The following is an 11,473-nucleotide window of genomic DNA, read 5'->3' as shown; positions in this document are numbered from 1 at the left end:
ATTTTGAAGGTTAGAGTTTTCTTCAAAATTTTCTATTTGTTGTCCCTATATCAACTTGATCACCATTCATAATAGTCGCACAATACAATAAGCTGCAGAATAGACAAGCCATATCACAATTATTGTTACTCCATACCTTATGGGTGCAAAGTATAATTACCATGCAATTATTGTTTGTTTAAAGAAATTAAACATCACAAGGTTTATATTTGAAAAATAATTCATTAATCAACTCATACTTTAACTATGTTCTTACACTTTATTTCAGGCTACTAGCCATTTGATTTACACTTTTATTCTCATATTTTTTGTACTTGCACCTTTTTTTCTCCATTTATCAATTGGCCCATATTATATTCATGAGATGAATTATGTGGGTGAGTAATCTATGTTCTAAATATAGTAATTATCCAGATTGAACAAGCTAAAGCTTACCTGTACCTTATTTCTAAAGACACAGTCAAACAAGCTGGCATTGAGTTTAATCCCATAATTAGTATTTTCTGTTTATCCTCCAAAAGTGATGGAACTTTCTTCACGTGTCCTCCATATATACCAAGCAATTCACCTTCTCCACTCATTGCCCAATTTAATTTGGACCTGTAACCTCAACTTTTGCCAACTACAAGAAAAGCTGAAAGGTGGTGGAAATATATCCGAGAGTTCAATCTCGAAATTCCAAGCAATTTAGAGATTGAACTTTCATGGTTTCTTGTTGAACGATCATTACATCTTGTTGCAATCTTTCTTTTTGTCCCAGCTATTAAACCATCCTTTTCTGTTGATCGGAATATTTGGGACAAACGAGAAAAATGTCGTTCAGCGGAACCCAACAGAAATGCAAGGCTTGCGATAAGACCGTTCATTTCATTGACCAGTTATCTGCTGATGGTATTGCCTACCATAAGACCTGCTTCAAATGCAGTCATTGCAATGGACAACTTTCGGTAGGTTTTGCATGCAATGACAATATACGTACTGCTTTCATTATTTTTACAATTTAGCGGATAATATTCTTTTTCTATATCGTAGATTGTGACTAAACCCTTGATTATATATTATAAGATTGTTGAAATGTTGTTTGAACCTGTAGTTTATATATTCACAATCTTATAAATGGTACAAGAAAGACTAATAACTTGGAGGCTGAAAATAAAATTAGTACGAATGATGAAATCATAAATCTAATAGCATTTACAATCACAAGAGGCTAACAGATAAGTTGGACTTATTCACTTTTATACTTGAGGTCTCAAGTTTGATTCACCCATTCCTTAATATCACATGTATAACAAAAAAACAAAAGCAATTACAATCATCTTCTTTTATGAGATTTTGGCTTTTAATTTAGATTGGCTCTCTAAATAAAGTTAGCCACCTAGGTTAGATGCACCCAAATATGTATATACTAACATATTGAAAGAGCACCCATTTACGTATATACTAACACACTGAAAGAAGTTGAGGACATTAACAAAGAAATAAACAAGAAATGGATGGAGGATGAAGCGGCTGTTTTTGTGCTTTTATAGATGAGTAGTTATTCATCCATGGATGGAGTTTTATACTGCAAGCCTCATTTTGAGCAACTCTTCAAGGAGACTGGAAACTTTTCTAAGAAATTTCAGACGTGTAAGATCCCTTTTCCCATTACAATTTTCTTGGTACACAAATCTTTAACTAATTTTCTTTTTTTCACTGATTTTTTTCAAGTTTTGATGAGCTAAAACTGTTTTGTTCAATCTTGTTTGATGCAGCTGGAAAGTCACAAAATGAACTGGTACACATCCTATCCCTAATACATTATATTTTATATTTGCTCAATGTTTTTTTTTTTTTTTTATGTATGTGCGGTAAAACTTACACATTCTTTATATATGTACAGACTAGGACCCCTAGCAAATTGTCCTCCATGTTCTCTGGGACCGTAGACAAATGTGCTGTATGCACCAAAACTGTGTATCCACTAGAGAAGGTTTGAATCCTACATATCTCAATTCAAAATTTTGCACTTCAAATTAATATTATATATTATTTTACAAACTCACGAAAATAGTGCAGGATAACAAACTGAGTGAATAATATTTCTACTATAACTTGATGCGTTAATATTTTTGTGGTTGGCTTGAGGTTTGGTAAATTCCAGGAATTTTTTTGTGACAGGTTACCATGGAGGGAGATTTTTACCACAAATCATGCTTTAGGTGTAACCATGGGGGTTGCTTCCTCTCACCATCAAACTGTGCTGCTCTGGATGGAATTCTATACTGCAAGCACCACTTTGCCCAACTGTTCAAGGAGAAGGGCAGCTATAGCCACCTTACCAAGACTGCTTCACTAAAGAAAAATGGAGCTACATTGCCGGAACCAAAACCTGAGGAATCGCAACCAGAACCAGCGGAAGAAACAGAAGTAGCACAAGAGACGCAAGATTCAGCCCCACAAGAGCAATCATGAAAATGTACACCTGCCAATGGCATGTTCCATTAAGCTTGTGGTTTTGGGATTTTTAAAAGCAGGTCCAGAGGGATTCAATAACTGTGACATTTTCAATCTATTTCATCAAATGCCAGCTGAAGGGAAACATAGATTAAGCTTTTCTTTGTAGAAAAGAGCATTTGAATTAATGTCTAACGAAATTGTAAAGCATGTTCAATTGTGAATTTCAATACATTTAAACTGAATGAAACTTAATTCTGTCTGGCAAATGCAAACGGTAAATTGTATCATGCGTTGGAGTGAGTGATCAAAACTTGAAATAGACATGGTGGGTACATGTAGACCTGGCATTCGTGTCGTATTCTCCGTGTTTGTGACATGCTCGATATCTTAATGGATCGTGTCGTGTAACACCCGTTAAAGTAAATTGATATTATGACCCGACCCGAAATCGACTCGTTAATATTACCAGGTAATATGACCCGACCCATTATCCGTTAAAGAAAATATATTTTAAATGAAAATGAAAAACATAATTTGACGCAACAAAAAATGGAAAACATATTACTAAATTAGTATATGCATACCACGTTGTCACATAATATTACTTCAAAACATAAAAAGAACATTTATCTTTCAAGTATTACATACTCCAAAATAAGAGCCTAATGAAAAAACATTAGTACATTACTACAAAATACCAAATGTTCAAGGATATGCAAAATCGAGGGATATGCGTTTCAAGATTGAGGAACCTTGTGCATTTTTTACAATAAAACCCTTCAATTTTCATCAATCACCAAAGAAAATGGTATTAGAAATTTGGCTTGATATATTGTTTTCAAGAATTATATTGACAATGTTTTCATTAAGGCTTTCCACATTAGTACGCTCTTCCACATAAACTAAGCATAAAAAACCAAACATTGTAAACCATTCAAATGTGTTTCGTATTTTTAAATTACTTGATATTTTTATTTATAATGTATTTAGTATTTTTAAATTACTTGATATTTTTATTTTTACTGTGTTTTATAATTTTTTTTAATCTCACTATTTGCCTATAGTATACTATGAAAATAAATAAATAAATAAAATTTTAAATTTAAATAGAATAATAATACAATAATATATATTAATATACAATATACTTTACAATATGACTATTGAATTTTATAGTAAGTTTTTTTAGTAGTTTAAATAAATTAAAATCGTCAAAATAACTTTTTTCTTAATGTCTCGAAACGGGTTATACGCGTGTCACCCTCGTGTAAATCTGTTAAGAACCTGTTAATGACACGATTAGTTATCGTGTTGACCCGAAACTCGTTATTTTCGTATCAATTACGTATCGTGTTAACGGGTCGTGTAAGAAATTACCAGGTTTACTTTAAAGTGAAGCAGTTTTTAGTGAAAAAAAAAATACCAAACTAGGCATAACCATGCATCTTTGAACTAGATATTCAAAGGATAATATAATAAAAGTACAAGAAATGTCTGATTAAATTTGAAAAAAAAAAAAAAGATTCTACATATATAAAGCCAGAGCAAGCATGATGAAAGATTCATAATTCCAAAATTATCCCCCCTTAATTAAGATTTGAAAACAATTAATATTATTGTGAAAAAGAATTCACTAACAGAATAAAACTACTCATAGTGGACAGTTTTTACCCTTTAGTTTTTTAAAATAAAAATATTTAATACACAGATAAAATTACAAAGATTGCCACAGGCTCATGGCAAGAGGATAACCTTCACATAAGATTGACATATTGATTAGAACTTGGTTTTACTTTCAAATTTAATTACATAAGATTTAACATAAGCAGGCAAATCCCTAGTACTCCTGCCAATTTTCAAAGATTCGGATAAACGCCACGTCGCGCTCTCCGGCGGATAATAGAACTTGTTCGTCCATTCCCCAAAACCTCCAAAAGCTGACTCTATCAGTCTCTCTCTCTCTCTCTCTCTCTCTCTCTGAGAGCTCAAAGCCTTTCACTCAGTAATCTTTTCTATTATCTGAAACTGCATCCATTACCACTCTCTAAATTCTGATGAGCTTAGCTGTTCCTTTCTCTCTCTAGAAATGGACGGTTTCTCTCTCTCCCTCACCACCAACACCACCCCTTTCTTTCTCACTCGCACTCGTCTTCTTCCTTCACTTTCTTCCACAACCCAAAATTTCCCTCCGAGGCACAAGAAATGGGTTGTTTTCGGTTCCAGGGAGGAGCCAAAGCTCGACCCTTTGGACCAAATGGAGCTCAAGTTCGGTCGCTTGATCGGCGAGGACCCCAAACTTACGATTGCCAAGGTATCTATGTGTAGTGTTTGCACAACAAACAGTTGTTTGATAAAATTTGCATACGAACTTGTTAGAATTGGTAGATAAACCTTTTAGTTTCTCTAAGATGTTATTGTTTTTAAATTGTAGATTTTGGGTAGAAAAAGTAAACCCAGAAGCTAGTTATATGGTAATTTAGAAGATTTCTCTGTGTATATGTATATGTGTCTGTGTGTGTGTGTGTGTGTGTGTGAGAGAGAGAGAGAGAGAGACTCTGTGTGTGTATGTTTATGTATGAATTGTTATGGCATGGTGGTTCTATTGGATTCTTTTTTATTATTTTTTATTTTTTATTTTTTGAGAATGTTATTATTCTGTATTGTAGATTTTGGGAAGAAAAGCAAACCCAGAAGCTAGTTATATGGATATTGAGAAAAGCTTTTACAAGAACAAGGGTAAAATTGTAGAGATAAAGGAAGTACCTTTTGATGGGGCCAAGGAAGTTCAAACCAGCCAAGAAAATGAGGTACCTTTTGATGGGCCTAAGGAAGTTCAGTCATCTAGGTCATTGGATGGTGTGAACTTGGTCCGACCGGTGCCAAAGAAAGGAGTCAAATTTGAAGTGGATGATAAGCCAAGACTGTCACTGATTAAGAACCTGAGACGCCCAGTTTCCAAGCCCATGGAACCTACTAAACATAGTGTTCCTAATGTTATTTTGAGAAAGCCAACTTTGTTTAATGAGGATGACGTTGAGGATATGCCTTCAAGGTTGCAAATTAAACCGAATTTGTCCTTGAAGATGAGGATTGAGCAACCAAAGGAGAAGTTTAGTGATATGACATTGTTGAGAAAACCCCAACCGGTGAGTGTTGATGAAAGTAGCGAAAATAAACAAGAGCAATCTAGTGATGTGGATGAGAATGTCATTGGTGATGCAGAAATGGAGAAGTGGAGAGAAGAAAATGATAAGGTTAGCGGTTTTACTTTATTAGAAAAACCCAAAGCAACTGGCGTCAAAACAAAGAGTGAAGATGATAATGAGAAATCTGAGAATGGTGAATCTAGTATCGTTGATACTGTTGAAGATAATTATAGCTCCAAGGATTTGTCTGAATTTACTGCAGCTAGCACAACAAGAAACAGTCTTGAAGAATCCAAAGATGGTCCTGGTCAAAAGGATGACACCCTTATAGGTACTACTCTATGTTGCGTTACAGAATTTCTTCAGCTAGGATTGTCAAATTAATATTGTGCTTGAAATTTTAAGGATTGCAGCCATATGAGCAGAGCACTGTCGAGTCCAGTGAGGAGTTATCTGATTCAAGTGAACTGTCTGATAAAAGCTTACCTGTTTCTAATGTTGACTTGATGATAGACACTGCACTACAAGGAAAACCAAAAAGGTAAATGAAAGGAGTTTCAAATGTTTATGTCTCAACTCTAAGTTTATATTTGGCCTGATTATCAGGTTGTTTTCTTATAGATTAAACAAACCTGTTAACGATGAAGAGAGCATTTTTGTTGGCTCTGAAAATATGCGAGAATCACTCATTGAGGTCAGTGCTTTATTCACGTTTAACTCTGATTTTTCCTTAACTTGAATTTTTTTCTGTTACGAAAAATTTATTCTCTATAAATCTATAGGGTCATGAAGATGCTGATTGGGTTATGGCTGAAAATATGGTTAAAAAAGGAGACAGGGGAGATGTAGAACTGATAAGTGCTAGCACCAGGGGTTTTGTTGTAAGTACACTTTGGACAGCCATTTCATAGGCTCTTATTTATTCTGTACTGTTTTTTTATTAACTATATTTACTTTCCATCTGACCTTTCTGAGTTTGAGTTTACCTTTATGACAGGTATCTTTCCGCTCTTTAATTGGATTTTTGCCATACCGTAATCTTTCTTCCAAGTGGAAGTTCTTAGCTTTTGAGTCATGGTTGAGACAGAAGGGCTTAGACCCGTCATTGTACAGGCGAAATCTAGGAATTATTGGAAGTTATGATATGGTGGATACAAATACTCTTCCTAATCCAAGCCTAGAAGATCCTGATACAGATACAAAAAGTGAGGAAGTAGTTTCACCAGATATGAAATTGGAAGACCTTCTTAGGATTTATGACCAAGAGAAAATCAAATTCTTATCATCATTTGTTGGCCAGGTTTGAAGAAAGTGACCTGAATTAGAACATTACTGCTGCATTTGGAAACTTCATTGTCATCATTTATTCCTTTAAATTAATTTTTAGAAACTTAATTTTGTAGAAAATCAGAGTACAAGTGGTGTTGGCCAACAGAAAGTTTGGGAAGCTGGTATTTTCAGTGAGGCCAAAAGAGAAGGAAGAGTCGGTTGAGAGAAAACGAAATCTCATGGTGAGAGGCCACTTTCATTTGTGATGTATCTTGAATGCTGTTTGTTTTTCCTTTATTCTTTAGTATTCTTTTTAAGCTACAGTATTTGGTAACAACTATTTCCATTTCTGTATTTAAAAGATCATGTTCAACATTTTCCGAAGAGTCGAAGACTAACCAATTTTTTTATTGTTAAGGGTGGTGGTAAAAGTGTGTGTCTATATATATATAAACTTCCCGAAGCTGATTGTGAGAAATCAGTTTTTTATATTTTGTTTTTAGTATGTAAGGACTACATTTCTGGTTGGAACCTGGGAAAGGGAATTGGTCTCTGGAAACTAATTAATATTATTTCTGGTATATGCTATATGTGTAAGTTAATTAAAAATGATTTCTGGTTGGAACCTGAGCAAGAACATATCCTTTACTCCCAAAATTGGGATTTATTAGTTCATCCAAATATATTTGTAAGTTGGTCTGAAAAATCTCTTTTACGTGGGTGATTCTTATATAACTGAGAAGCAATCTTGTCACTAATATATTAAGTGTCTGAAGGCCATGTTCTCTCGAAAGCTTATTGTACAATTCCGAGTATGAACTATTTTGTTTTAATCTCGTATGGTAATTCTTATGGCAGGCAAAACTTCAAGTTGGAGATGTCGTGAAATGCTGCATCAAGAAAATTACTTATTTTGGCGTTTTTGTTGAGGTAACTGAAAGGTTTTCCGCTCATTGTCTCTGGAAGTGGAAAAAAACTTTACTTGGTTGTTGTGATATCACAGTTTTTGTTCCACTAAGAGATTTTTTGTATGTATAAGTTATTCAAAATAATCTGTTGATGGATTGCCTTGCTACCATCTGGCTTTGGCACAATTCTTTGTGCTATATTTCTTTGTTTAAGGGTCCTGAAAATGGAGCCAAGACTGGGATACCTAGTTTTTCTCACAAAAATGAACCTAGTTAAAATTCTGTAGGTTGAAGGAGTGCCTGCATTAATCCATCAGACAGAAATATCTTGGGACGCTACTGTGGATCCCTCTTCTTACTTCAAAGTTGGCCAGGTAATTTGGTCAATGATCAAACTGTAGGGTACTATTTCAAATTCAGTCTATTCCACCGAAGTTTGTGATTTGTACTTAGTTCGTTAGCAACTTTTAGAGTTTCGGTGTTTCTTACTGTTTTGCTACTTTCTCTCTGCATCTTGTTTATCACATAAAGAAACTCTTTCTGATCTCAGATTATGGAGGCAAAAGTTTACCAACTGGATTTTGCACTTGAACGTATCTTCTTATCATTAAAAGAGATTATGGTAATGTATATCTTATGGATTTTGTACGCAAACATTTCTAATTTTGATTGATGAGATATTCAATTACTAAGAAAGATTCATTCGTGTTTTTTGCAGCCAGATCCATTGATGGAAACCTTGGAGTCTGTGGTTGGTGATCGTGATAGTTTAGATGGGAGATTAGAAGCAGCACAAGCAGATACTGAGGTTTATTTATTTTTGTTCACATGTTGAGTGGGATATATTAGTCTAGTTACATCATCATAGTTGTGGACAGCATAGCGCATACTTGTAATGTTTATATGCTAACGCCAGCTTTAGTTAAGAATAAGAGAAATCAAATGCTTTTTCCAAAACTAAAAAACAAAAATAGAAAATAAATGCATAAACCATAAAGCAGTTAACAGATTTTGTTTAGAGTGGAAGACATTTGGGAATTTTGTTGTTGCAAGGATTTAAATCAGCAAGAACAGATTTTGTTTAGAATCATGCCACGACATGAACAAGAAAGTAGCATGTTTATATTTTTTCCTTTTTGGTATAGAATGTGATTTATGGGGATAATTTAATATGCTATTGTACTTAATCTATATGTGATCATGCATGAATCTAATTTCATTTGTCATATGTTTATCTCTTTGATGGAAAAAATAGAAGATGTAACCTCAATGATACTATTATACATATGTAAACTATCTGGTAACTTCATGAACGGACTCTATATATGATGTTTCTATTGCTTATCAACACGTTATCTGATTCAATAGTTTCGACAGTGGGCTGATGTCGAATGTCTTATCAAAGAGCTGCAACAAACCGAACTAATCCAGTCTGTCTCAAAAGGTCGCTATTTCTTGAGCCCAGGGTTAGCTCCAACATTTCAGGTACGAACACCTAACATTTCTTGATCAAAGTTAAGGTTGGTAGAAAGCAGGGTACGATTATGTACTTTAAATTGCACTGTCATGTAATTTGCTTGATCAAGGTTAATCACCAAACTTTTAGATTTATGACTATTGGTTATGAATTTGTTGCTGTGTCTAGTAATCTAAATTTGTATGTGGGAACGTATTTAGGGATTTTATAATTTTACAGAATAAAAACGGACCTGGTTTCTCATTTGAAAGGCTGCAAGGTAACATGACGATGCTGCATGGTTGATGAGTTTGTTCAACAGACTGCACAAATACTTAACAATGCGTTGTAACCAATACATTAATTGTTAAAGGAATCTGATTCGGTTGAGAGTCTATCCCTTTCTAATGCTTTATGTATTGTATTAGTATGCTGGAAAATGTCTCTTCTTTGACCTGGTCTTCTTAGCGTCATGTTTTTGCTAGAACTCAAATATCTGTGTACACTTCTTCAAAATAGTTTACTTATCTTGCCGAACTCAAATATCTGCTTTGGATCTATCTTTTCAATGCAGGTTTATATGGCATCCATGTTTGAGAATCAGTACAAGTTACTTGCTCGATCGGAAAATAAAGTACAAGAGGTGAGTTGTGGAAACCACAGCAGTTTTTCCTTCAAGGCTTCAGTTACTATTTTCCTTTTTTATTCTTCAAAAAGAAAAAGAGAAAAACAATGCTTATCTCAATCAAATTATCTTGCTTTTAAGGCATTAGAAGTGCTTCTTAAAAAGCAAGCTCCTTAGTGACCTTAGAGCAAAGAATCAATTATCAATTGCGTTACTCTTTTTTTGCAGGTAATAGTTCAAACTTCACTGGACAAAGAAGAGATGAAATCTGTGATTCTAACATGTACAAGCAGAGTAGGCTAGTTCTGTTCTTATCCGGGTTATAAACGCTGCGAGTGCGGTTTCGTTCTTGATAAGCATCATTTGGAATTTTGTAAAGGTAGAAAAGGAAATTGTTTCCATGGCGGGGAGGATTGAAATTGTTTCTTCATTTTGTAGAGATGGGGATCTGTAAATCCTCCAAGCTATAATTTAGAGTTATTAGTTTATGAATGCAGAAAGCTCCTTTTCTAAAATTATCATTTGGGATCCAAATCCAAATTTGGTACACTAATTTAGTGTCCCTAAAATTATCCTTTCAGTATACCTATTTCCTATATGTGCACACCCGCATTTATTTTTCGCTTATAGATTGAATAAACAAAAAGACAATCAAGGGACAAAATAAATTATGTGCAAACGAGAAAACGAGTGTGAAAATCTTTTTTCTATATGCATTTGTATGCTTTTTGTGGCCGGACAATGTACTCAATTGAGAAACGCTGCCGTTATTGACGTTTTCTATTCAAACATGCTTTTTCAATAAATACAATGAACGACTACTTACACATATGGAAGTGTGCATGATGATTTATTTAAAGGAAAACTAATGAAAAGGGCTTGAAAACTTTGAGTTTTAATGATAAGGACAAAATAAAAGGTAAAGTAAATAGTATCATGATTGACTTTTTAGTGTAAAAATGTGGTTTTTCGTTAAAGTGAACAGTACCGGGTGCTTTTCGTTAAAATTCCCTTTATTTAAAGTGCTAATAAACAACTTTTACGAAAATTGTAAAATGTTGTGAAATTAAGAATATGTATGCAATAGAATTTAAAGTAAATAAAACACAATATTTACAAGGTTCTGCAAGTGTGCCAACGTCGTCGAGGCAGCAATAATACTTTCTTTCATTATTTGAAATAATAGGAGTGCAAAATAACTCTCACTATTGTCTCACTTCTCTATTCTCTCTAGCCTGGCTCACTGGTATTTTTTTCTGCAAATCTCTTCTCTCTTTTTCTGTCTTTCTTTCTTCTTTCTTTCTTTTATGTTTTTCTCTATTTTTGTGTTGTTTTTCTTCAATGATGCAAATACCTCTTTATGTAGAGATTTCCATTCTTCCTTGGTCTTATTTGGTTGATTATGTTTTTCAACCTAATAATCTTAACTAGACTTTTTCTCTGACAACATTGTAAAGCTACAGTCATATTTGGTTGCCTATTACTATTACCATTCACACCTCCATCTACAACACTCTCCCTTGGATGCCCATATCAATATCGGTTGCATCGTTAAAACTTTGATATGTTTTAGATGCTCCCCTTGATTTCGAATTCTTCAATCTAACTAATTACAAAGTTAATGTAA

At 33.9% G+C, this 11,473-nt stretch overlaps 2 protein-coding genes across 3 annotated transcripts; both read left to right on the top strand.

The window, feature by feature from the left end:
- The first annotated feature begins 586 nt into the window (after positions 1 to 586).
- On the top strand, positions 587 to 2,694 carry LOC126627461 (LIM domain-containing protein WLIM2b-like). Its single transcript, XM_050297026.1, has 5 exons — positions 587 to 947; positions 1,533 to 1,632; positions 1,758 to 1,780; positions 1,886 to 1,975; positions 2,164 to 2,694. Exons 1-5 carry the CDS (start codon positions 813 to 815, stop codon positions 2,455 to 2,457), a joined length of 642 nt encoding a protein of 213 aa, XP_050152983.1. The 5' UTR covers positions 587 to 812; the 3' UTR covers positions 2,458 to 2,694.
- Positions 2,695 to 4,300: 1,606 nt separating this feature from the next.
- On the top strand, positions 4,301 to 10,364 carry LOC126627453 (uncharacterized). 2 transcript variants are annotated; one of them, XM_050297013.1, is made up of 14 exons: positions 4,301 to 4,753; positions 5,109 to 5,919; positions 5,994 to 6,129; positions 6,210 to 6,282; positions 6,371 to 6,469; positions 6,586 to 6,888; positions 6,992 to 7,099; positions 7,716 to 7,787; positions 8,053 to 8,139; positions 8,316 to 8,387; positions 8,484 to 8,573; positions 9,134 to 9,250; positions 9,796 to 9,864; positions 10,075 to 10,364. In XM_050297013.1, the coding sequence occupies exons 1-14, from the start codon at positions 4,529 to 4,531 to the stop codon at positions 10,147 to 10,149; spliced, it is 2,337 nt and encodes a 778-aa protein (XP_050152970.1). In that variant the 5' UTR covers positions 4,301 to 4,528; the 3' UTR covers positions 10,150 to 10,364. The 2 variants fall into 2 exon arrangements, with proteins under 2 accessions (XP_050152970.1, XP_050152971.1); XM_050297014.1 differs by having other exon boundaries at positions 4,302 to 4,753; positions 9,143 to 9,250.
- The last annotated feature ends 1,109 nt before the right edge of the window (positions 10,365 to 11,473 follow it).

Source organism: Malus sylvestris, chromosome 6 (genome assembly GCF_916048215.2).
Source record: "Malus sylvestris chromosome 6, drMalSylv7.2, whole genome shotgun sequence".
Taxonomy (NCBI): domain Eukaryota; kingdom Viridiplantae; phylum Streptophyta; class Magnoliopsida; order Rosales; family Rosaceae; genus Malus; species Malus sylvestris.
Note: the sequence above shows the minus strand (reverse complement) of the source record. Positions and strands in the feature narration are given on the sequence as shown.

Coding starts and splice junctions, on each gene's coding strand:
- LOC126627453 (XM_050297013.1), top strand. CDS start 4,529: ATGGACGGTTTCTCTCTCTCCCTCACCACCAACACCACCCCTTTCTTT. Junction 5,920..5,993: donor AAAGGATGACACCCTTATAG/GTACTACTCTAT, acceptor TGAAATTTTAAG/GATTGCAGCCATATGAGCAG. Junction 8,574..9,133: donor CAGCACAAGCAGATACTGAG/GTTTATTTATTT, acceptor CTGATTCAATAG/TTTCGACAGTGGGCTGATGT.
- LOC126627461 (XM_050297026.1), top strand. CDS start 813: ATGTCGTTCAGCGGAACCCAACAGAAATGCAAGGCTTGCGATAAGACC. Junction 1,781..1,885: donor GAAAGTCACAAAATGAACTG/GTACACATCCTA, acceptor ATATATGTACAG/ACTAGGACCCCTAGCAAATT. Junction 1,976..2,163: donor CTGTGTATCCACTAGAGAAG/GTTTGAATCCTA, acceptor TTTTTGTGACAG/GTTACCATGGAGGGAGATTT.